Genomic DNA, 25274 nt, shown 5'->3' on the forward strand with positions numbered 1-25274 from the left:
GCGCGAAGAAACCGGAGTTTTGATGCAAAGCAGAAATAAAACTAAAACTAAAACCCCAGGTTCGAGTTTTGGTTTGTTTGGTTGGTTTTTTTTTTTGGGGGGGTGGTAAAAAGAGTCCAGAAAGAGGCAAAAGTCGCCCAGCAGGGGGCGGTTGGGTGACCCCATAGGGGGTTTGGGTGCCCCCACCCCAGGCCATTTGGGTGCCGCTGGGGGGGGTTGGGTGCATCCTGGGGGGTGTGGGAGCCCCCCCAGGCCATTTGGGTGCCCCCGGGGAGGCGGTTTAGGTGGCCCCGAGCATTTGGGTGCCCCCTGGGCCATCTGGACGCCCCCAGGGGGTGTGGGTGCCCCCCAGGCCATTTGGGTGCCCCCCAGGGGGTGTGGGTGCCCCCCAGACCATTTGGGTGCCCCCAGGGCAGTTTGGGTGCCCCCCAGATCATTTGGGTGCCCCCATGAGGGTGTGGGTGCCCCCCAGGCCATTTGGTTGCCCCCAGGGGGGAACTGGTGTCCCCAGGGGGGTGTGGGTGCCCCCCAGGCCATTTGGGTGCCCCCAGGGGCGGGTTTGATGCCCCCAGGGTGGGTTTGGGCGCTGGGGGGGCCACCCACGGGTGCTCACATCACCATACAGCACCGGCGCTTCTCAGCCGGCGACTCCTCAGCCGGAGCCGTGAGCCGGAGCAGGGGGGGGTCCCCGGTGTCACCCCCCGCTGCCGGGACCGGGGTGGTGGGGGGTCCCGGGTTCCCCGTCCCCCCCGCGCCGGGCGGGTGCTGCAGTTTGGCGGCCGCTCGGTGCCGTTTGAGGTCGGCCAAGGTGTGGGAGGTTTTCTCGGCGTCGCCGGCGCCGCGCTCGGGTTTGGTGGCCGTGCCGTTGCTCTGCGGCGGGGGGTCCTGCCGGGGGAAAACGAGGGGGACGCGGTGACGGCGACGCCGGGATGGGGAACGGGGACGCTCGACTGCGGCGCCAGCGACTCACGTGCCGCTCGTCGTCCTCGCTGTCGCGACGCTCGGCGCGTTGCCACACGATGGCTTCGCGCTGCTGCTCCTTGCGGTAAAGGCTGGTGCGCTCCGAGAGGCTGGCGCGGCGAACGACCTTCCTGCCGGGGACGTTTCGGGGGGGTTAAGAGGGGACGAGGACACCCCGACCCCCCCTTGCGGTACCGGTGACGCCGGGGAGGGTTTACCCGCGGCTGCCGGCGCTGGACGTGCGGCGCTGGAGCAGCGATTTGGTTTTGTCGTGGGATTTCATGACGGCAGCGTGTTTGTGCTTCAGTTCCAAGAGTTTGGCGCGAACCTCGTCGTCGCCGCAAACGTCTGCGGCGGGGACAGCGGCGTCACCGAGGAAACGTCTCGCGGTGATAAATAACCCCCCAAGTCACCGAAAAAAACGTCTCGCGGTGATAAAACACCCCCTAAAACATCACAAAACTCACCCAAAGGCGTCTCGTCCAGCAGCGATTTGGCGTTGAGGTCGGCGCCGTGAGCCACCAGCAGCTCCAGCAGCGGCACCTGGACGGGGCGGAGGGACCGTGAGCGGCGGCGATGGGGCCGGTCCGGCACGAGGCGCCACCCGTCCCGGTGTCACCCACCTGTCCCCAACACGCGGCGGCGTGGAGCGGCTGCCACCCGTCCTGGTCCCGCGCGGCGACGCCGGCCCGGTGCTCCAGCAGCAGCTCGGCCGCCTCGGCGTAACCGTTGGCCGCCGCGATGTGGAGCTGCCGGGGAGGCGGGAGAGGTGACAGGGTTGGGGACGGCTCGGGGCGGGGGGGACATTGTCACCGCCCCGCGGTGCCATCGTACCCGACCAAAGTGGCGCCGTGTCCCCACGAGCCATTTGGGTGCCCTCGGCGGGGTTGGGTGCCCCCCAGGCTATTTAGGTGCCCCCAGAGGGGTTTGGGTGCCCCCAAGAATTTGGGTGCCCCCCAGGTGATTTGGGTCCCCCCAGGGGGGATCTGATGCCTCCAGAGGGGTGCGGGTGCCCCTCAGGCCTTTTGGGTGCCCCCAGGTGGGGGTTTAGGTGCCCCCAAGCATTTGGGTGCCCCCTGGGCCATTTAGGTGCCCCTGAGCACTTGGGTGCCCCCAGGCCTTTGGGTGCCCCCATGGGGGGTTTAGGAGCCCCCAAGGGGGTGTGGGTGGTCCCCTAGCCATTTGGGTGCCTTCAGGGGGTATGAGTGCCCCCCAGGCCATTTGGGTGCCCCCACAGGGGTTTGGGTGCCCCCAAGCATTTGGGTGCCCCCAGGCCTTTTGGGTGCCCCCCAGGCTATTTGGGTGCCCTCAGAGGGGATCTGATGCCCCCAGGGGGGTATGGGTGCCCCCCAGGCCATTTGGGTGCCCCCAGAGGGGTGTGGGTGCCCCTGGCCATTTGGGTGCTGCCAGGGAGGAACTGATGCCCCCAATGGGGTTTGGGTGCCGGGGGGGCCACCCACGGGTGCTCACATCACCTTACAGCACCGGCGCTTCTCGGCCGGAGCCGTGAGCCAGAGCAGGTCGGGGGGTCCCCGGTGCCACCCCCCAGGGTCCCGGGTTCCCCGTCCCCACCCCGCGCCGGGCGGGTGCTGCAGTTTGGCGGCCGCTCGGTGCCGTTTGAGGTCACCAACCCCCTCCCCGGCGTCACCGCGTCCTACCAAAGTGGCGCCGTGTCCCCGCGGCGCGTCCAGGTCGCCTCCCGCCCGCACCAAGCGCCGGATCTCCCGCAGCATCTCGCGCTCGGTGGCGGCGCGGGCGGCCTCGATCTTCTCCTGCGTGATGCCTGCGGGGACACCGAGGTGGCCAAGGGGACACCGAGGTGGCCAAGGGGACGTGGGGGATGCGCTGACCCCCTCCCCAGCCAAACCAGAGCAGTTCGGTTCAGGCCCCGCGGGAGGGAAAGGCCCGAGCCGCAGCCACCCCAAAAACTTGCCTTTTAGGGAACCCAAGCGGCACCCGAACCCCGATAACGTGTGGGCGCAGGACTCTCGTGCTTATTTTTCCTACTGCGTGTAATTTAACTACTTTATTCTATAAATACGATAGTCGGATGAGCTGCTTTGAGCTCTCGCTGCTAAATAAGCCGGGACGGGGATGGTTTTCTTAACAGGTCAGTGGATGAGCCCAATTTAAGCTTAATATTCATTGTTTAGTGTAATAAACGCACACCAAATATCACGAGTCACTGGGTCCCTGGGGGGTTCTTGGGGCCCTTGGGGGGGTCACTGGGTCTGGGGGGGGTTAATGGGGCCCTGGGGGGGTCACTGGGTCTGGGGGTTCTTGGGGTCCTTGGGGGGGTCACTGGGTCTGGGGGGGTTCCTGGGGCCCTGGGGGGGTCACTGGTGCTCTGGGGGGTGTCACTGGGTCCCTGGGGTGGTTCTTGGGGCCCTGGGGAGGTCACTGGGTCTGGGGGGGTTCTTGGGGTCCTTGGGGGGGGTCACTGGGTCTGTGGGGTGGTTCTTGGGGCCCTGGGGGGGGTCACTGGGTCTGGGGGGGGTTCCTGGGGCCCTTGGGGGGGGTCGCTGGGTCTGTGGGGGGTCACTGGGTCTGTGGGGGGTTCTTGGGTCACTGGGGGGGTCATTGGGTCTGGGGGGAGTTCCTGGGGCCCTGGGGGGGTCACTGGGTCTGTGGGGTGGTCCTTTGGTCACTGGAGGGGTCACTGGGTCTGGGGGGATTCTTGGGGTCCTTGGGGGGGGCACTGGCTCTGTGGGGTGGTTCTTGGGACCCTTGTGGGGGTCACTGGGTCTGGGGGAGGTTCCTGGGGCCCTGGGGGGGTCACTGGTGCTCTGGGGGGTGTCACTGGCTCCCTGGGGTGGTTCTTGGGGCCCTTGGGGGGTCACTGGATCTGGGGGGAGTTCTTGGGGTCCTTGGGGGGGGTCACTGGGTCTGGGGGGGTTCTTGGGTCATTGGGGGGGTCATTGGGTCTGGGGGTGGTTCTTGGGGCCCTTGGGGGGTCACTGGGTCTGGGGGGAGTTCTTGGGGTCCTTGGAGGGGTCACTGAGGCCTTGGGGGGTTATTGGGACCCTGGGGGGTTCTTGGGTCCCTGAGGGGGTCACTGGGTCTGGGGGGGGGGTCACTGAGGCCCTGGGGGGTCACTGGGTCCCTTGGGGGGGTCACTGGGTCTGGGGGGGTTCTTGGGTCCCAGGGGGTCACTGGGGCCCTCGGGGGGGTTCTCAGGTCCCTGGGGGGGTGTGGGGCTCAGAACGGGATCCCCCCATCCCTGGCGGGAGAAGAAAAGGATTTATTCGGACTCAACAGCACCTGCAAGGCTACGAACGATGTCTACAGCTCAACAAAAGCACAGGCGGGGTCAGGGAAAAGGAGAAGCAAGAACCCCCCAAAGCAAAATGTTGTCATTGGGCTGAATCACGGTGTGAATGGTCCGTAAAGATATAAAGATGTAAGACATAAAATACGGTTTTCTATGCTTGGGTTGGGCCTCTGCGCAGGTACGCAGCTCGAGCCAGCCCTCCTGCTATTCTACTCCATTAAATTTTTTGGTTTTCTGAGAATTTGTCTCCTGAAATTCTGCTCTGCACACGGTTATCGGGGAGGGAAAAATCCTCAAAGTTTGATTTGGCGAACGGGCACAGGCCTCCCCTCAAAGTTTGGCTTTAGAACTTTAAAATACAGAGTCCGAAGTGAACGGTTATCAGGGAGAGAAGAATCCTGAACGGGTTATAAGGGAGAGAACACCTGAAAGTTTGATTTTGTGAACGGGAACAGGCCTCCCCTCAAAGTTTTGCTTCGGAGCTTTAAAATACAGAGTCCGAAGTGAGTGGTTATCAGGGAGAGAAGAATTCTGAAAGTTTGATTTAGCGAACAGGCACAGGCCTCCCCGCAAAGTTTTGCTTCGGAGCTTTAAAATAGAGAGTCCGGAGTGAATGGTTATTGGGGAGAGAAGAATCCGGAGGGTTCAGCTCAGCAGTGTTTGCTTGGCGGATTCCCCCAATGCAATAAATCCTAAACCCGCCACCCAACTCTTAATTTGCATTTCTCTTGGAGAAATCTGAATCCCGTTGAGCAGAACGCTAAATTCCCCCCAAAAACGCGCTCACCCTGCTCCGCCATGGCCGTCTCGATGCAGTCGAGCGTCACCTCGTCCTCGCACAGGTCGTAGGGCATGTTGCCGTCCGAGTTGACGGCGAGGAGGTCGGCGCCGCTGTTTCGGTGACAACGACGAGCGTCACGGCACCGCGGCGGCCACGTCCCCGACCCCGGCGTGTCCCCAACGCCGCCGTGTCCCCAACCCCGGCGCGGTTTTACCATTGGATGAGCTGCTGGACCAGGCGGAGGTGGCCGCAGGTGGCGGCGGCGTGGAGCGGCGTCCAGAGCTCGCTGTCCCGTGCGTTGACGTCGGCGCCGGCATCCAGCAGCGTCGTCACCACGTCGCCGAAGTCGTCGATGCAGCACTGGGTGCGGGGACAGAAAGCGGGGGCGACGGTGTGTGCCAAAAATCTCCCCGCGATGGGTTTGGACACCGCGGAGGCGTCACCGCGTGTCTCCCGTATGTCACGGGGATGCGACGCTTCACCCCGGTGTCACCGAACGGAGCCGGTTACTGCGGAAAAGCCGGAGCCACCGTTACGGTCACAGCCATACCTGGTGCAGCGCGGTGAGACCGTCCTCGTTGCAGAGATCGGGGCTGACGCCGCTTTGCAGGAACTGCCGGACTGCGGAGAATTAAAAAAAACACCAAAAAAAAAGGATTTTAAGGATTTTAAGCGGGATCCGCAGGCTGCGTCGGGAGCATCCCGGTGGCGCTGGCACTTTGACCGGGACTTTGGAACCGCCACGTTCAAAGTCCCGCTGCGCCAGTAAAACCATCCTGGGTGGGGACACCGTGTGCCGGATTTACCGACACCGGCCATGCGCAATTTTTGAGGATATTTAGACGGGAAATTGGGATTTACGTCCCAAAATAACGGGATATGGGGTTTGAGGGGTTGGCAGTTCCATCGGCGTCACCATCACCTTCCTCGGCGTCGCGCCGGGCGGCCGCCTCCAGCAGCCGGACGCTGTCGGGAAACGTCACGGTCCTGGCGCGGCCGCCGCTCTTCCTCCTCGTCCTCCTCCTCTCGGCTGCCGCCGGCGGCTCCTTCTCCAGCTGAGCCCATTTCTTCAGCTGCTGGGCCCGGCGTTTTTGGGCGTGTTTGAGGCGTTCGGGCGTGCTGAGCCGCGCCACCGCCGCCATCTCAGCCAGCAGCTCCGCGTGCTCGGCCATGGCGCCGCGGCGGGGCCGGCACGGGGGCCGACGGCAGCGGGAACGGGGTGCGGAGCCGCCGGCTCCTCCAGAACCATCACCCTGCGCCGGGGGGTTCGGCTCAGCCCTGGGTGGTGACGCTTCCCCGCGGCTTCACCGCCGGCTCCGGTGCCGCCGATCGGCACTTCAGGATCATGTCCCAACCCTCCGCGTGCCGCTTTTTTAGCACCCAAAGGCGCAGGAGGGTCCTGAGTTCACCGGCGTTTCGTGACGGAGCCGCTTGGCGCTGCGGTCTGACGCCAAACCCTTGTTTGCTGCTTAATTATCCCGGCGAACTTCTGCTCGACCACCGTTCACCGGTCATTCGGTGTCACCGAGATGGCAGCGAAGGGACCTCAGGACGAAGCTCCTGCAGCAAAACGGGGGAGAAATGTTTAAAACGGTTAAAAAGCGGGGAGAGGTTCAACCAACCCAGCGCCGGTTTGGCCGTTTCTGCTCCTTAATCCGGGATTAACCCACAAAACCGAATGGTGGGGAAATTCCCCGCGGCGTCGCCAATGGCGCAACCGTCACCTTGAGGGGTCACCCCGGTGAAAACGGAGCCTCGGCGGGGAAAAAAAAAAAAAACACCAAAATGTGCGGCGGGGAGAGTGGATCATGGTGTTTTCGTACCGGTGAAACCGGGAGCGACGGCCGCGCCCGACGCCGGCATCGCCCGCCGGGCAGGGCGGGAACGGGCGGATTCCGGCAGAGCCGGCAGCACCGGCAGCCGGTTCCTTCCCTCCCTCCCTCCCGCCGACGGTTTCACCGGAGCAAAGTCCGGCAGGAAAATCATAAAATTTAAAAAAAAAAAAAAAAAATTCCCGAATTCCCGGTGGCTTAATCCCGGCGTAAATCTGCCCAGAATCCGGCGTCCGTCTGGGATTTCATTTCACCGAGTCCACCCCAAAATCGCCCCCAAAAAATGTAAATTCCGGCGCTCGTTGGCTGCTCCTTCGTTAAGCGGCGCGGCCATTACACTTTCAAATTTGTTTCCACCTGCTTAAAAAGAACCGAACGCTTGAATAATTGATGGGCGAGCATTTCCGTGACGGTGGGGACGGTGCTGGGGACACCCCCGTGTCCCCAAGGCCTGGGGGGGTGTCAGCAGGGGACACCCAAGGGGACACTCGCAGTTTGTTGATATGTCACCCGAGGGGACAAGAAAGGGACACAAGAAAGGGGGGGCTGTCCCCAGGGGACACGTGAGGGGACCCTCATGTCGCCAAAACTTAAGGGAGGTCTGTCCTGAGGGGACACCTGGGAGAACCCCATGTCCCCAGGCCCCAGTGGGTTCTGTCCCCAAGGGACATTCGAGGAGACCCCCATGTCACCAAGAGCTGGGGGGGTCTGTCCCTAAGCGACATTCAAGGGGATCCCCATGTCCCCAAGCCCTGGGGGGAACCTTGTCCCTAAGGGGCCCCCAAGGGGACCCCCATGTCCCCAAGCCCCAGTGGGTTCTGACCCCAAGGGACATTTGAGGAGACACCCATGTCACCAAGACCTGGGGGGGTTTGCCCCTAAGCGACATTCGAGGGGACCCCCATGTCACCAAGATCTGGGGGGGGTCTGTCCCCAAGGGACACTTGAGGGGACCCCCATGTCCCCAAGCCCTGAGGATCTGTTCCCAGGGTCCTCCCCGAAGGGACCATCATGTCACCAAGCCCTGAGGTGGTTTGTCCCCAAGGGATATTCAAGGGGACATCCATGTCCCCAAGCCCTGGGGGGGGTTGTCCCTAAGGGACCCCCAAGGCGACCCCCATGTCCCCAAGCCCTGAGGATCTGTACCCAGGGTCTCCCCTCAGAGGACCCCCATGTCCCCAAGCCCTGGGGGGGTCTGTCCCCAAGGGACACTTGAGGGGACCCCAATGTCCCCAAGCCCTGGGGATCTGTTCCCAGGGTCCTCCCCGAAGGGACCCTCATGTCACCAAGCTCAGGGGGGTCTGCCCCCAAGGGACCCCCATGTCCGGGTGGGTCTGTCCCATAGTGACACCCATGTCCCCAAGTCCGGGGGTGTCTGTCCCCAGGTGACCCCACAGGCCTCCCGGCCCCCCCCCCTTGTCCCCAAGCGCCGCCCCTGCCCGGCTGGGGCTGCCCGGAGGGGCCCCCCCGGCCCAGTCCCTGTCCCCAGGGGTCCCCCACACCCCCGAGCGGCCACCCCCGAGGTCACCACCCCGCCGCGTCCCCGCCGTGTCCCCATCCCGCCCGTACCTGCCGGTGCTGGGGCCGCGGCCCTGCCCGAAGCGCTGCCGCTCCCGGGGGCGGGGCCGCGCCGCCCATCGCCATGGCAACCGGGCACGCTTCCGGGGACGCCGGAAGTGGGCGGGGCTTCGGGCAGGAAGGGGGAGGCGGGGTTTGGGCGCCATGGGGGGAGTGGCGGGAGCGGCCACTCCCAAGATGGCGGCGGGGGTGTGAGTGGGCGGCGCCCCCTGGCGGGAGGGGCGGGGAATGTCATGGGGTCACCGGGGTCAGTGTCCCCCGGCGGGGTTGGGGTCGTCCCCAGCGCCACTTCCTGCCCCATGGCCTCCAGCCCTGGCCACACCCCCTGGCCCGTGTCCCCAGTCCCTGTCCCCACCCCCTGTTCCATGTCCCCGCCCCCTGTCCCGTGTCCCCGCCCCCTGTCCTTTGTCCCCACCCCTGCCCTATGTCCCCAAATCCTGATCCCACCCCCTGTCCCCACCCTTGTCCCATGTCCCCAGTCCCTGTCCCCACCCCCTGTTCCATGTCCCCACCCCCTGCCCCGTGTCCCCACCCTTGTCCCATGTCCCCACCCTTGTCCCATGTCCCCACCCCCTGCCCCGTGTCCCCACCCCTCGTCCCCAAACCCTGTCCCCACCAGTAGCTCCCAGTACTCCCCAGTGCGCTCCAGCGGCTCCCAGTACCCCCAGTTCAGCCCCACTGGTGCTCCCAGTAACCCCGGTGCATCTCAACAGCTCCCAGTATCCCCTGCCCAGTGCCTCCCAGTAGTCCCAGTATCCCTACCCAGTACTCCCAGTACTCCCAGTACTCCCAGTAACCCACACCCAGTACATCCCAGTACTCCCAGTAACCCCCACCCAGTACCTCGCAGTGCTCCCAGTAACCCCCACCCAGTACATCCCAGTACTCCCAGTAACCCCCACCCAGTACCTCCCAGTAACCCCCACCCAGTGCCTCCCAGTACTCCCACCCAGTACATCCCAGTACTCCCAGTAACTCCCACTCAGTGTCTCCCAATTCTCCCCGTACTCCCCACCCAGTTTCTCCCAGTACCCCCACCCAGTGCTCCCAGTACCCCTGCATACGACCCTGCAGCCCAGGGCTCTCCAGTCCCCCCAGTATTCCCCCAAAGCCTCCCAGTATCCCCAGTAACCCCCAGCCCAGTGCTTCCCAGTATCCCCAGTAACCTCCAGCTCAGTGCCCCCAGTATCCCCAGCAACACCCAGCCCACTGCATCCCAGTTTCTCCAGTAATCCCCAGTATCCCCCACATACCATTCCCAGTGCCCCCCGTAATCCCCAGCTCAGTGCCTCCCAGTATCCCCAGTAACCCCTGGCCCAGTGCCCCCAGTATCCCCACCCCAGTTATCTCCAGTAATCCTCCTTACATCCAGCCCAGTAACTCCCAGTTTCCCCAGTAACCTCCAGCCCTGTGCCCCCGGTTTCCCCAGCAATCCCCAGTTCAGTTTCCCCAGTAACCCCCAGTCCAGTTGCCCCAGTTGCCCCAGTAACCCCTAGTTCAGTTTCCCCAGTTTCCCCAGTAACCCCCTCCCCCAGTTTCCCCAGTAACCCCCAGTTCAGTTTCCCCAGTTTCCCCAGCAATCCCCAGTTCAGTTTCCTCAGTTTCCCCAGTAACCCCCAGTCCAGTTTCCCCAGTAACCCCCAGTCCAGTGCCCCCAGTATCCCCCTTATATCCAGCCCAGCACCTCCCAGTATCCCCAGTAACCCATATCCCCCATACACCAATCCCCGTACCCCCAGTTTCCCCAGCAGCAGCCCCCAGTTGCCCCCCCATCACTAATTACTGCAGAACTAATTAGCGGGGGGACCAGAGTGGCGGCTCCCAGTGCTCCCAGTCTCAGGATCTCCCCAAACTGGGAGGACGGGGGTGACGCTCCCCCCCCCCCAATTTAATTTAATGCATTAAAAATTATTCTCAGGCTCTAAAATTGGTTCATTAACAACTGATTAATTAACGAGCCGGGAGCTCGTTGGCCCTTCTAATTGCACCAAAAAACAGTGAAAAAAACACCCTCGAATTCTCAAATTTTGGTTGGAAAAGCCCTCAAATTTGTTTTAAAAAATTTATTAACCCCCCTTTAAATTTGGTTTAAAAAACTCCTCAAATCTTGTTTAAAATCCCTGAAATTCTTGTTAAAAAAACCCTCAAGTTCTGGTTGGGAAAAAAAAAACCAAACCAAAGCACACCACATATTTTTGTTAAAAAATGCCCTCAAATTTCGTATTAAAAAAATGAAATTTGGTTTTAAAAACCTTCAAATTTTGGTTTTAAAACCCCTCAAATTTCAGTTAAATCCTCAAATGTTAGTTAAAAAACCCCCAACACTTCTCAAATCTGGTGTTAAAAAAACCACTCAAATTTTGGTTTTAAAATCCCCTCAAATTTAGTTTAAAATGGCTCCTCAGTTTTGGTAAAAAACCCCTTAAATTTTGGTTAAAAACCACTCGTGTTTTAGTTAAGAAAACCCTCACACTTGGTTAAAAAACAACTCAAATTTTGTGTTTAAAAAATTCCTCAAATTCTGGTTTAAAAAAACCCTCAAATTTTGTTTATAAAACCCCTCGAATTTGGTTAAAAACCACTACTGTTTTGATTAGAAACCTCTCAAATTTTGGTTAAAAACACCTCAAACTTTGGTTACAAAAACTCTCAATTTTGGTTTAAAACCCCCTCAAATTTCAGTGAAATCCTCAAATTTTAGTTTAAAAAAACCCCTCTCAAATCTCGTTTTAAAAAACAATCAAATTTTGGTTTTAAAACCCCCTGAATTTAGTCAAAACACACTCCTCAGTTTTGGTTGAAAATCCCTCACATTTTGGTTAAAAACCACTCAATTTTTGGCTAAGAAAACCCTCAAATTTTGGTTTAAAGCCCTCAAATTTCAGTTTAAAAATCCTAAAATTTTTGTTAAAAAACCCTGTCAAATCTGTTTTTTAAAAACCCTCAAATTTTGGTTTAAAACCTCCTCAAATTTAGTTAAAAGACGGTCCTTAGTTTTGGTTTAAAAGCCCTCAAATTTTGGATTAAAAAAATTTAGTTAAAAACCACTCTTCGCTTCTGCTTAAAAATCCCTCACATTTTGGTTTAAAAGCACTCAAATTTCAGTTAAGAAAAGCCTCAAACTTAGTTAGAAAATCCTAACATTTTGGTTAAATCCTCAAATCTTGGTTAAAAAAACCCACTCTCAACTCTGGTTTTAATGGACACTGAAATTTTGGTTTTAAAAAAACCTCTCAAATTTAGTTAAAAACGGCTCCTTACTTTTGGTTAAAAACACCTCAAATTTTTGTTACGAAAACCCTCAAATTTTGGTTTAAAGACTTCAACAAGTGTGGGTTTAAATCCTCAAATTTTGGCTAAAAAACCCTCTCAAATCTGGTTTTAAAAACCCCTCAAATTTTGGTTTAAAACTCTCTCAAATTTAGTTAAAAATCGCTCCTGAGTTTTGTTATAAACCCCCTCAAATATTGGTTAAAAAATCTCAAATTTTGGTTTCAAGAAACCTCTCAAATCTGGTTTTAAAAAACACATTTTGGTTTTAAAAAAACCCTCTCAAATTTAGTTAAAAACTGCTCCTCAAATTTCAGTTAAAAACCACCAAAATTTTGGTTAAAACCCCCTCGAATTTATGTTAAGAAAACTCTCACATTTTGGTTAAAAATAAACCTCTTAAATCTGGTTTTAAATAACACCCACATTTTGGTTTTAAAAACCCCTCAAATTTAGTTAAGAACTTCTGCTCAGATTCTGGTTAAAAAACATGCAAATTTTGGTTTAAAATCCTCCAATTTGGTTTAAACCCCCTCCGATTTTGGTTAAAAAATCCTCAGATTTTGATTTTTAAAATCCCTCAAATTTAGGTTTTAAAAAACTCTCAAATTTAGTTAAGAACTGTGCCTCAAACTTAGGGTAAAAACCACTGAAATTTTGGTTTTAAAACACTCAAATTTCGGTTAAAAACATTCAAATCTGGTTTTAAAAATCACTCAAGTTTTGGTTTTAAAAACCCTCTAAAATTTAGTTAAAAACTGCTCCACAGATCCTGGTTAAAAACTCTAATTTTGGTTTTAAAACACTCACATTTTGATTTTAAAACATACTCAAATTTTGGTTAAAAAAAAAAATTCAAATTTTGGTTAAAAACCCCTCCAATTTTTGTTAAAAAGAAACCTCGCAAACTTAGTTAAAAACTGCTACTCAGATTCCGGTTTAAAAAATCCACTCAAATTTCGGTTTTAAAAACCACTCCAATTTTGCTTTTAAAAACCTCTCCAAACTTGTTTTAAAAAAACCACTCAAATTTTAGTTTTAAACCCTCAAATTTGGTTCTGAACCCTGAAATTTTGTTAAAAACCCTCAAATTTTGCTTCAAACACCTCCAAATTGGGCTTAAAACCCCCAAATTCTCCAAATTAATTCAACAAAACCCTCCAGTTTGGTTTCTAACCCCTCCAGTTTGGGTTAAAACCCCCCGAATTTGGGCTAAACCCCCCCGGGGGGGTCACACCAACCTCAGGCCACCCCAGAAAATTCTTGGAAAACTCCCATTTCCTTTATTCTCACAGTAAAACCGCCCCAGGCCGCGTCCCCCCCCCAACAATTCCCATTTTCCCGGATTTTCGCCGTTTCAAACCCGCGCGGGCGCAATGGGGGGGGAGGGACGCGGGATTTTCGTCGTGATTTTTTTGGTGGTTTTTTTTTTTCCGAGTTGTTTTTTTTTTTAATTATTTGCATCTCCGGAAGAGGAAAAGCCGCCGGGCGATGTTTTTATTAATTTTATTTTTGCCTCCGAGCCACCAGTCGATGGTTTTATTGGGTTATTTCTGTCTCCAGAAGAGGAAAATCGGCCAATTTATGGGTTTATTTCTTTTATTTCTACCTCCGGTCAATGGTTCTATTAATTTTATTTTTGCCTCTGAGCCACCAGTCGATATTTTTATTTTTATTTTTGCCTCCGAGCCATCGGTCAATGGTTTTACTGGGTTATTTCTGTCTCCAGAAGAGGAAAAACGGCCAATTTCCGGGTTTATTTCTTTTATTTCTGCCTCCAGTTGATGGTTTTATTAATTTTATTTTTGCCTCTGAGCCCTCGGTCGATTATTTTATTGGGTTTATTTCAATTATTTCTGTCTCCGGAAGAGGAAAATCCACCAATTTACTGTTTTCTTTCTTTTATTTTTGCCGCCGGTCAATGGTTTTATTAATTTTATTTTTGCCTCTGAGCCGCCAGTCAATGGTTTTATTTGGTCTATCGGGTTTATTTCTGTCTTCGGAAGAGGAAAATCCACCCATTTATGCTTTGATTCATTTTGTTTCTGCCTGTGGATGAGGAAGAACCGCCGGTTGATGGTTTTATTAATTTTATTTTTGCCTCCAAGCCCCCAGTCGATGATTTTATTTGGTTTATTTCATTTATTTCTGTCTCTGGAAGAGGAAAATGCGCCAATTTACGGTTTTATTTCTTTTATTTCCGCCTCTAGAAGAGGAAGAGCCGCCACTCAACGATGGGTTTTGTTGGTCAATGGTTTATTTTGGGTTCCGGAAGAGGAGGAGCCACCGGTTGACGGTTTTTTGACTTTATTTCTGGCTCTGGTTGGTTTTCTTGGGTTTATTTCATTTCTGGAAGAGGAAGAGCCACCAGTCGATGATGTTCTTGGTTTTCTTGGGTTTTGGGGTTTTATTTCTTGCTCTGGAAGAGGCAGATCCAACGGTTGATGGTTCATTCATTTCATTTCTGGCTTTGGCAAGAGGAAGAGCCACCAGTCAATGACAATTTTATTGGTTTTCTTGGGTTTTTTCGGTTTTATTTCTGGCTCTAGGAGAGAAAGAGGCACCAGCTGATGGTTTATTGGTTCGATTTCGGGTTCTGTCTGCGGTCAATGGTTTATTAGTTTGATTTCTGGCTCCAGCTGCCAGTCAATGGTTTATTCATTTCACTCCCGGCCCTGGCAAGAGCAAGAGCCACTGGTCAATTATGATTTTCTTGGGTATTTTTGGCTTTATTTCTGCTCTGGAAGAGGCACCGGTCAATGGTTTATTGGTTTGATTTCCAGCTCTGGCTGCTGGTCAATGGTTTATCCATTTCAATTCTGGCTCTGGCAAGAAGAGCCACCGATTGATGATGATTTTATTGGTTTTCCTGGGTTTTGGGGTTTTATTTCTTGCTCTGGAAGAGGAAGATCCAACGGCTGATGGTTTATTTCTTTCATTTCTCGCTCTGGCAAGAGCAAGAGCCACCAGTCTATGACGATTTAATCGGTTTTCTTGGTTTTCTTGGCTTTATTTCTGGCTCTGGAAAAGGCAGCCGTCAATGGTTTATTGGTTTGATTTCCAGCTCTGGCTGCTGGTCAATGGTTTACCCATTTCATTTCTGGCTCTGGCAAGAAGAGCCACCAGTTGATGACAATTTTATTGGTTTCCTGGATTATATTTCTGGCTCTGGAAGAGAAAGAGGTGCCGGCCAATGGTTTATTGGTTCGATTTCAGGTTCTGTCTGCCGGTCAATGGTTTATCGGTTTGATTTCTGGCTCCGGCTGCCAGTCAATGGTTTATTCATTTCATTCCTGGCCCTGGCAAGAGCAAGAGCCACCAGTCAATGACGATTTCATTGGTTTTCTTGGTTTTCTCGGCTTTATTTCTGGCTCTGGAAGAGGCACCGGTCAATGGTTTATTGGTTTGATTTCCAGCTCTGGCTGCTGGTCAATGGTTTATCCATTTCATTCCTGGCTCTGGCAAGAGCAAGAGCCACCAGTCAATGACGATTTTCTTGGTTTTATTGGTTTTATTTCTTGCTCTGGAAGAGGCAGATCCAACAGTTGATGGTTTATTCATTTCATTTCTGGCTCTGGCAAGAAGAGGAGTCACCAGTTGATGATGATTTTATTGGTTTCCTGGATTATATTTCTGGCTCTAGAATAGGAAGAGGCACCGGCCGATGGTTTATTGGTTCGATTTCGGGCTCTGTCTGCCGGTCAATGGTTTATCGGTTTGATTTCTGGCTCCGGCTGCCAGTCAATGGTTTATTCATTTCATTCCTGGCCCTGGCAAGAGCAAGAGCCACCAGTCAATGACGATTTCATCGGTTTTCTTGGGTTTTTTTCAGCTCTATTTCTGGCTCTGGAAGAGGAAGAGGCGCAGGTTGATGTTCTTGGCCGCCAGCAGCTTGTTGCACTCCACTGAGTCACGGATGGGCAGCGCCAGGTAGTCACTCTCGGCGCTCTCATTGCTGAAGACGAAGCGGTAGATGACGGGGCGGATCTTGACGTCATCGTAGGGCCCCTCGAGCAGCAGGAAGGAACATTCCAGCGGTGCGTTGACCTTGCTCTTGAGCAGGAGCTGGAAGGAGAGGGTGCGCTTGCAGGAGAGGTTGGGGTTGCGCTCCGAGTCGTTGACGCGCGCCTTGAGCACCCACGTCTGGTTCAGCACCGTCAGCCGCGGCGTCTCATAGTACAGGCGGGTGATGAAGTCGTCGGTGCGGTACGGCCGGAACTGGACCTCTGGGGAGCGGGGAAAAAGGGGGAGAATTTGGGTCGGGGAGGGGGAGAGAGCTGCGAAATGTACGCCAAAAATGGGGAGAACACTCCCAAAAATGGGGAGAATTGGGTCAGGAGGGAGCAGAGCTCTGGGAAACACATCCAAAAATGGGGAGAAGACACCCAAAAATGGGGGGATTTGGGGATGGGGGAGCAGAGTGCTGGGAAGCACATCCAAAAATGGTGAGATTTGGGGCAAGGGGGGGCGGAAAATGAGAAAATGCACCCCAAAAATGGGAAGAACACACCCCAAAAATGGGGAGATTTGGGGTCGGAGAGGGGCAGAGAGCTGGGAAACAACCCCAAAAATGGGGAGAACACACCCAAAAATGGGGAGAATTGGGTCAGGGGATAGCAGAGCTCTGGGAAACACATTCAAAAATGGGGAGAAGACACCTAAAAATGGGGAGAACACACCCAAAAATGGGGGTTTTGGGGATGGAGGAGCAGAGTGCTGGGAAGTACATCCAAAAATGGGGAGATTTGGGGTCAGAGAGGGGCGGAAAATGCACCCCAAAAATGGGCAGGACACACTCAAAAATGGGGAGATTTGGGGTCAGGGGATAGCAGAGCTCTGGGAAAATACATCCAAAAATGGGGAGAAGACACCTAAAAATGGGGAGAAGACACCCAAAAATGGGGGGATTTGGGGATGGGGGAGCAGAGTGCTGGGAAGCACATCCAAAAATGGTGAGATTTGGGGCAAGGGGGGGCGGAAAATGAGAAAATGCACCCCAAAAATGGGGAGGACACACTCAAAAATAGGGAGATTTGGGGTCGGAGTGGGGCAGAGAGCTGGGAAACAACCCCAGAAATAGGGAGAACACACCCAAAAATGGGGAGAATTGGGTCAGGAGGGAGCAGAGCTCTGGGAAACATTCAAAAATGGGGAGAAGACACCTAAAAATGGGGAAAACACTCCCAAAAATTGGGGTTTTGGGGATGGAGGAGCAGAGTGCTGGGAAGTACATTCAAAAATGGGGAGATTTGGGGTCAGAGAGGGGCAGAAAATGGGAAAATGCACCCCAAAAATGGGGAGATCACACCCAAAAATGGGGAGATTTGGGGTCAGAGAGGGGCAGAGAGCTGGGGAACAACCCCAAAAATGGGGAGAACACACCCGAAAATGGGGAGAACACACCCGAAAATGGGGGGATTTGGGTAGAAGGGAGAGAGTGCTGGAAAGCACATCCAAAAATGGTGAGATTCGGGGTCAGGGAGGGGCAGAAAATGGGAAAATGCACCCCAAAAATGGGGAGATTTGGAGTCGGAGAGGGGCAGAGAGCTGGAAAACAACCCCAAAAATGGGGAGAACACACCCAAAAATGGGGAGATTTGGGATGGGAAGGAGAAGGGGTCTGGGAAACACATCCAAAAATGGGGAGAAGACACCGAAAAATGGGGAGAACACACCCAAAAACGGGGGGATTTGGGTCAGGGAGGGGCAGAAAACTGGGAAATGCACCCCAAAAATGCAGAAAACGCACCCAAAAAATGGGGAGAACACACCCGAAAATGAGGAGATTTGAGGTCAGAGAGGGGCAGAGAGCTTGGAAAACACCCTCAAAAATGGACAAAACACCCCCCAAAATGGAGAGATAAGGGGTTGGGGAAGAGCAAACCTGTGCAAAACACCCAAAAACGGGGAGATTTGGGTCAGAGGGGAGCAGAGTGCTGGAAAACACTCCCAAAAATGGGGAGAATACCCCTAAATGGGGAGATTTGGGGTGTCAGGAGGTTGGCAGCTGCCGAAAGGCTTTCCCGGCGTCCAGGACAGACAGACGGATGCGGTTCGGGTGGCCAAGCACCGTTTATTGGGATCCAAGGGGCGGCACAAACCCCGGTGACACGGTCCAGACGGTGTTTAAAGCCAAAACCGGTCCTAAACCCGGTTTTAACATGGATACACCCAAATAAAACCCGGCTTACCTACCTGTGCGGCATCACCGGGGCTTTTCGCACCCGTCACCAGCAAAGCCAGAGCGGCGAGAAGATGCCAGCGCTCCCCCGGAACATCATTTACAGTTCGATTTTCAACTCTCAAACACTTTTAAACTCTTTGCCGCTACCAAACGGATCCCGCCCGAGATAAAACCGGGGTTTTGGCGGCGCCGGTGCCGCCCCGAGCGCCGTTACCTGTGTAGCCGATCTTCTCAAAGCTGAGGAGGCTGAAGATGCTGTTGTAAAGCTGCATTTCTTTTTTCCTCGTTTGGTCCATCTCATCTAAAATCTCCATGAGCTCGTTGCCGGTTTTGGTGGGGTGGGTGCACTCAGCCTCGTGCACCGTCAATTCGTGGAAGGGACCTTGCCAGGGGCAGCCGATCCGCTTGTATTTGCACTGGGTCACCCTGCGGAGGGGGAAAAAGGCGGATTTAGAATCGGAGAATCATTTCAGGTGGAAGAGACGCTCAAAATCATCCAGTCCAACCATTAACTAAGTCTGGGACTAAACGGTGTCCTTAAAAACCTTGTCTAAACGCCTTTTAAACCCCTCCAGGGATGGTGACTCCACCACTGCCCTGTTCCAATGCCCAACAGCCCTTTGGGGAAGAAATTATCCCAAATTTCCAACCTCAGCTTGCGTCTCCAGCCCCTCGCCAGCTCCGTTCCTTTCTCTGAACTCGCTCCAGCACCTCAAGGCGCTTCTTACAATGAAGGGCCCAAAACTGAACACAAGATTCAAGGTTCAGCCTCCCCAGCAGCACAATTGCTTCTCCAGTCCCGCTGGCCACACTATTGCTGATACAAGGCAGGATGGGGGACACGGCGTCAGGACGATGGGGGACACAGCGCCGGAATGACGGGGGACATGGTGACAAAAGGATGGGGACGTGGTGTCAAAACAATGGGGGACGCGGTGATGAAATGACACAGGACGTGGTGTCAAAATGATGGGGGATATGGCGTCAGAATGACAGGGGAAATGATGTCAAAATGATGTGGGACACGGCGTCAGAACAATGCGGGATACGGCGATAAAATGACATGGGACATGGTGTCAAAATGATGCGGGACACGGCGTCAGAACAATGTGGGACACGGTGATAAAATGACACGGGACATGGTGTCAAAATGATGGGAGACACAACATCAGAACGATGCGGGATACGGCATTGGAATGACGCGGGACATGGCGTCAAAATGATGCAGGACACAGTGTCAGAATAATGAGGGACACAGCCTCAGAACGATGAGGGACACGGTGATAAAATGACATGGGACATGGTGTCAAAATGATGGGGGACACAACATAAGAATGATGGGAGAATATGGCGACAAAATAATGGGGGACACGGTGTCAGAACAATGCAGGACACGGCGTCAGAATGATGGGGGACACAGTGATAAAATGACACGGGACACGGCGACAAAACGATGCGGGACATAGTGTCAGAATGACACGGGACACGGCACCAAAGGCTTTGGGACATGGTGCTAAATGCTCTTTGGGTTTGGGGCGCCGGTTACCTGTCCTGGCACTCCTCTTTTTGGTGGCGCTCCAGGAGGGAACGGGGGAACTGCTGGGTGCAGAAAGCGCACTCGGAGGGCAGCTCGCTCACGGCTTTCTCCACGGCCAGATTGCGGCAGCACAGGCTCTTGCTGATCTCACAGCGGCAGTTGGGGCACGTGGCCTGTTCCTCCTTGAGCCGCGCGTCCGCCAGGAGGTGGATGAAGCAGCCGGCACACATCAGGTGCCCGTTGGTGCACTGGGGGGAGAAATAAAACATCAGCCTCGCGCTGGGGGGGAAACCGAGTCACGCAAAGGGAATTTGGATGCGTCGGAGGCGGAAAAAGACGCTTTGCCAACCCAAAAACACGCGCCGGGCGGCAAAAGCAGCTGGGGAGGGCAATGGAGCCACCCCTGAGTGCGGCGAATTGCACAAAAATAAGGGGGAAAAAGTCTCCCCCACGCACCAGATCCACAGGATCGCCAAGGCCGGAATGTGCCGCGCGCGTCCCAAAAATCGCTGGGTTTAGGGGAAAAAAAATCAGTTTTAACACATTTATGACAATGTCATCCATCTGTCCTGGAAAACAGAGGGAAAGAGCAAAGATCCAGCGCCGGAATTCTGGGATTTGCCAAAAGTGATGCCCGGGGAGGACGGAGGAGCCGCGGCCATTGCTATGGGTGTCCTGGAAAAAAACCGGTAAAGCGGGTGACGGTGGCACCGGATCCACCGGGAGCTGCGCCGGGTGTTTCTCCACCTCTGGTGACCACAGGGACCGGCCAAGGGACACACGGTCGTTCCCAACAGACAGGGAAGCTCCCGCCGGCGGCTTCATGAAAATCCTTCCCTAAATCCGGTGAGAATTCGCTGTCGCCTCCGGGACGAGTTTCAGCACATCGTGGGGATTCCTCCTCAAAATTCCAGCCAGATTCCCGCCGGCGGGACGACCAGGAGCTCGTTAGATGGCGCCGGGATGAGTTTTAATCCTCCACCGGGCTGGGAGAGGCCGTGCCAGGATTAGCGCCGGATCTGCTGAGCCACTACGTCCATTGTTCCCGCTCCAAAACTTTGCGGGTTTTCCCTCCTGTCGGGCGTTAAACCGGCAACACCAGCACACGGCGACGGTTCCAAAATTACCGCGTCGACTCCGGGACGTGTCCGGTTGAAAATCCGCCCCCCACTGAAAATCCTCGTCACCAAAAACACCGGTTCTGGATCCGGCCGAGCGCTCCCGGCTCCTCCTCGGCGTGTAATTACAGCCGCTCGTTAGCGCTTCGGCTCCGACGACGAACGCGCTGGAGGGTGGGAAGGTGCCGGCACCGCGGGTTTAATTACATCCCCGGCAAAGGCTTCGTCAGGTCTAATTAAACAGGGGGCGGTGAGGATGAGGAGGCTAGGAGGAAGGACACAGTGCGTCCGTCTGTCCGGCCTGGCATGCGGAGCCGGTTTGGCGAGCGCCGGTGCCAGATCGGTTGGGGATCTCTCACCCGGCGCGGCTTTAATGCTCTTAAATGTCACCAACAAAGGGATCCCCTCCCCAAAATGATCCCCCCCCCAAAAAAACCAGGGGGGAGGACGGGACCCCCCAGCTCTGCTGCCACCATCGGCAAAGTCACCAACACGACGACCTTTGCGTCCGGGCCACCAAAATCATTCCGGGGGGGGTTGGTGACAGTGCGGGGGGTCAGGGGGTATCTGGAGCCCTAAGAGGTGGCGAGGGGGGATATTGGGGTCCCTAAAGGGGGATGGGACCCTAAAGTCCCCAAATGGGGTGTTGGGGGGACCCTGGGGTCCCTAAAAGGGGGACGGGACCCTAAGGTCCCCAGATGAGGGGGGGAGGGGGAACCTGAATCCCCCCATTGAGCAGTGACGGGGGGGTCTTGGGGAGCACCCAGTGCGGTGGGTGCCTGAGGGGACTGGGTGGGGGTCAGTGGCCCCCAGGGGGTGACAGGGACTGATGGGGGGGGGATGTCCCCTTTTTTGGGGGGACTGAAGGTGACTGGGGAGGATCTCGTTGGGTGATGGGGGGGACAAGCTGATATCAATGATTGGGGGGGGGGGGCACAGAGGCCCCAGGGGCCTGTGACTGATGGGAGGGGGACACAAGGAGCTGGGGGTGTCACTGAGCAGTAGCGGGGGGACAAGGGGACAAGGAGCCCTGGGCGGGGCTGTGACTGAGGTGGGGGGGACAAGGGTCAAATATGCGGGACAAGGGGGCCTAGGGGGGCACAAGGAGCCCCTGAGGGAGCTGTGAATGATGGGGGGGGACACAAGGAGGTGGGGGTGTCACTGAGCAGTGCGGGGGTACAGGAGACAAGGGGCTCCGGAGGGGGGGCAAAAAGCCCCAGGGGTGTCACTGGTGGGGGTGGGGACATGGAGAACTGGCTGGGGACAACAAGGGGGGGTTGGTGGTCAATGAGGGGACAAGGAGGCTCCAGGGGGGGCGTGACTGATGGGGGCGGGCACATGGAGGCCCCAGGGGGGCTGTGATTAATGCGGGGGGACACAAGGAGGTGGGGGTGTCACTGAGCAGTGTGGGGGAAACGGGGGACAAAGGGCTCTGAGGGGCACAAGGAGGCCCTGAGGGACCTGTGATTTTTTGGCGGGGGGGGACACAAGGAGCTGGGGGTGTCACTGAGCAACACGGGGGGACACAACAGAGGGGACAAGGAGCCCTGGCGGGGCTGAGACTGAGGTGGGGGGAACAATGGTCAAGGATGGAGGACAAGGAGCCCTGGGGGAGCACAAGGAGCCCCTGAGGGGGCTGTGAATGATGGAGGGGGGGGGTGGGACAAGGAGCTGGGGGTGTCAGTGAGCACCAGGGAGGGGACAGGGGACAAGGAGCCCTGGTGGGGGGGCACGAGGAGCCCCTGAAGGAACTGTGATTGTTGGGGTGGGGAACACGAGGAGCTGGGGGTGTCACTGAGCACCAGGGAGGGGACAAGGAGCCCTGGGGGGGCAGAGGGGGATAAGAAGCCCCAGGGCTGCCACTGCTGGGGGGTGGGGACACGGAGAGTTGGATGGGGACAACAAGGAGGGGCTGGTGGCCGATGAGGGGACAAGGAGGCCCTGAGGGGGATGTGATTGATGGGGGGGACACAAGAAGCTGGGGGTGTCACTGAACAGTGGGAGGGGACATGACACAGGGGACAAGGAGCTCTGGGGGAGCTGCGACTGAGGTCGGGGGGACAAGGGTCAAGGATGGGGGACAAGGAGCCCTGGGGGGGGCACAAGGCAGCCCGGGGGGGCTGAGACTGATGCGGGGGGACACAAGGAGGTGGGAGTGTCACTGAATAGGGGGTGGAAGGACAGGGGACGAGAAGCCCCAGGGGGTGTCACTGATGGGGGGGGGGACACAGAGAGCTGGATAAGGACAACAAGGGGGGGTTGGTGGCCGATGAGGGGACAAGGAGGCCCTGAGGGGGCTGTGACTGATGCGGGGGGACACAAGGAGCTGGGGATGTCACTGAGTAGCGTGGGGGGGGGACACAGGGGACAAGGAACCCTGGGGAGGGCACAAGGAGGCCCCAGGGGGGCTGTGATTAATGGGGGGGGGGGACACAAGGTGGCCTGGGATGGCACAAGGAGCCCCTGAGGGGGCTGTGACTGATGGGGGGGGGACACAAGGAGCTGGGGGTGTCGCTGAGCAGTGGTGGGGGGGACAAGAAGCCCTGAGAGGGGCACAAGGAGCCCCTGAGGGGGCTGAGACTGATGGGGGGGGGAAGGAGCTGGGGGTGTCACTGAGCACCAGAGAGGGGACAGGGGACAAGGAGCCCTGGGCAGGAGGCTAAAAAGCCCCGAGGGTGCCACTGCTGGGGGGTGGGGACAACAAGGGGGAGGTTGGTGGCCGATGAGGAGACAAGGAGGCTCCGGGGGGGCTCTGGCTGATGGGAGAGGGACACAAGGAGCTGGGGGTGTCACTGAGCACCAGGGAGGGGACAAGGAGTCCTGGGGGGGCAGGGTAAAAAGCCCCGGGTGGTGTCACTGCTGGGGGGTGGGGACACGGAGAGCTGGATGGGGACAACAAGGGGGGTGTCGGTGGCCGATGAGGAAGCGGGGCCGGCCCGGGGGGGGGTCGGTGGCCGCCGGGGAGGCCCCAGGGCGGGGGGGGGGGCCCGGCCGTACCTGGTAGACCGAGGCCTTGGGCAGGTCGAGGCAGACGGTGCAGCACAGCACGGAGTAGAGCCGCTCCTCCAGCTTCACGCTGCCCGCCGCCCCCTCGGGCCCACCCGCCCCCGTTCCCGCCGCCCTCAAGCGTTTCTTGGGCGGCGCGTCGGGGTCGGTTCCCGCCTCAGCGTGAGGCCGGGCCGGGCCGAGCAGCGAACCCGCCTCCTCGGCGCCGCCGCCCGCCTCGCCCGGGCCGCCCGTTGCAGCTGTGGGGCCGGGGAGGGCAGCGGAGGGGGCGGCCGGGCCCCCGCCGGCCTCACGATCCTCCGCCCCGGACATCATCATCATCGCCGCCGCCGCCGCCGCCGCCTCACCCCGCCACCGCCGCCATCTTGGCCGCCCTCCCCCCGACCCCGCCCTCCCGGCCCGGCAGGGTCACGGCCAATCGCCGCCCGCGGGAGGCGGTGCCCGGGGGTGAGGTGGCCAATCAGAGGTCACGCCCGACGCAGGCGCCACGCCCCCCCCCCGTGGGGCCTGGAGTCGCAAACTTCAACGCCAGCGCCATCCGCGCCCCCCCGGCGCGGGGAGCTGGAGGGGCGGGGCTCGGGTGACGTCACGGCGAACGGACCAATGGGAGAGGGGAAACCCGAGGGGGCGGGGCCTGTGGCGGGGAGCTCCCGGGGGGCGGGTGCGCTCCCCAGTGCGGCCAGTACGGACCAGCACGGACCAGTAAAAACCAGTGCGGGCCAGTAAAAACCAGTGAGGACCAGTAAAAACCAGTGCGGCCAGTACGGACCAGCACGGACCAGTAAAAACCAGTGAGGACCAGTAAAAACCAGTGCGGCCAGTACGGACCAGCACGGACCAGTAAAAACCAGTGCGGGCCAGTAAAAACCAGTGCGGCCAGTACGGACCAGCATGGACCAGTAAAAACCAGTGCGGGCCAGTAAAAACCAGTGCGGGCCAGTAAAAACCAGTGAGGACCAGTAAAAACCAGTGCGGCCAGTACGGACCAGCACGGACCAGTAAAAAACAGTGCGGGCCAGTAAAAACCAGTGAGGACCAGTAAAAACCAGTGCGGCCAGTACGGACCAGCACGGACCAGTAAAAACCAGTGCGGACCAGTAAAAACCAGTGCGGACCATTAAAAACCAGTGCGGCCAGTACGGACCAGTAAAAACCAGTGCGGACCAGTAAAAACCAGGGCGGACCAGTGCGGACCAGTAAAAACCAGTGCGGACCAGTAAAAACCAGTGAGGACCAGGTAAAACCAGTGAGGACCAGTAAAAACCAGTGCGGCCAGTACGGACCAGCACGGACCAGTAAAAACCAGTGCGGACCAGTAAAAACCAGTGCGGCCAGTACAGACCAGCACGGACCAGTAAAAACCAGCACGGACCAGTAAAAACCAGTGCGGCCAGTACGGACCAGTGCGGACCAGTAAAAACCAGTGCGGACCAGTAAAAACCAGTGCGGCCAGTACGGACCAGTAAAAACCAGCGCGGACCAGTAAAAACCAGTGCGGCCAGTACGGACCAGTAAAAACCAGTGCGGACCAGTAAAAACCAGTGCAGCCAGTGTGGACCAGCACGGACCAGTAAAAACCAGTGCGGACCAGTAAAAAACAGTGCGGCCAGTATGGACTGGTACGGACCAGTAAAAACCAGTGCGGCCAGTACGGACCGGTACGGACCAGTAAAAACCAGTGCAGACCAGTGCAACCAGTGCGGCCAGTATGGACCAGTACGGACCAGTAAAAACCAG

The 25274-nt window shown here is 56.6% G+C and overlaps 2 protein-coding genes across 2 annotated transcripts; both read right to left on the minus strand.

Annotated features, from left to right (window-relative positions):
• Positions 1-76: 76 nt before the first annotated feature.
• PPP1R16A (protein phosphatase 1 regulatory subunit 16A) lies at positions 77-8474 on the minus strand. The gene is made up of 11 exons (XM_065628308.1): positions 8414-8474; positions 5935-6572; positions 5563-5633; positions 5227-5372; positions 5019-5122; positions 2619-2743; positions 1584-1709; positions 1428-1503; positions 1179-1308; positions 971-1091; positions 77-885 (listed from the first exon to the last, which is right to left on the minus strand). The coding sequence occupies exons 2-11, from the start codon at positions 6182-6184 to the stop codon at positions 610-612; spliced, it is 1425 nt and encodes a 474-aa protein (XP_065484380.1). The 5' UTR covers positions 6185-6572; positions 8414-8474; the 3' UTR covers positions 77-609.
• Positions 8475-12952: 4478 nt separating this feature from the next.
• Positions 12953-23916, minus strand: ZFTRAF1 (zinc finger TRAF-type containing 1). The gene is made up of 4 exons (XM_065629249.1): positions 23529-23916; positions 19423-19661; positions 18091-18302; positions 12953-15918 (listed from the first exon to the last, which is right to left on the minus strand). Exons 1-4 carry the CDS (start codon positions 23856-23858, stop codon positions 15527-15529), a joined length of 1173 nt encoding a protein of 390 aa, XP_065485321.1. The 5' UTR covers positions 23859-23916; the 3' UTR covers positions 12953-15526.
• Between the last annotated feature and the right edge of the window lie 1358 nt (positions 23917-25274).

The sequence above is a fragment of the Caloenas nicobarica genome, chromosome 2 (assembly GCF_036013445.1).
Source record: "Caloenas nicobarica isolate bCalNic1 chromosome 2, bCalNic1.hap1, whole genome shotgun sequence".
Classification (NCBI taxonomy): Eukaryota; Metazoa; Chordata; class Aves; order Columbiformes; family Columbidae; genus Caloenas; species Caloenas nicobarica.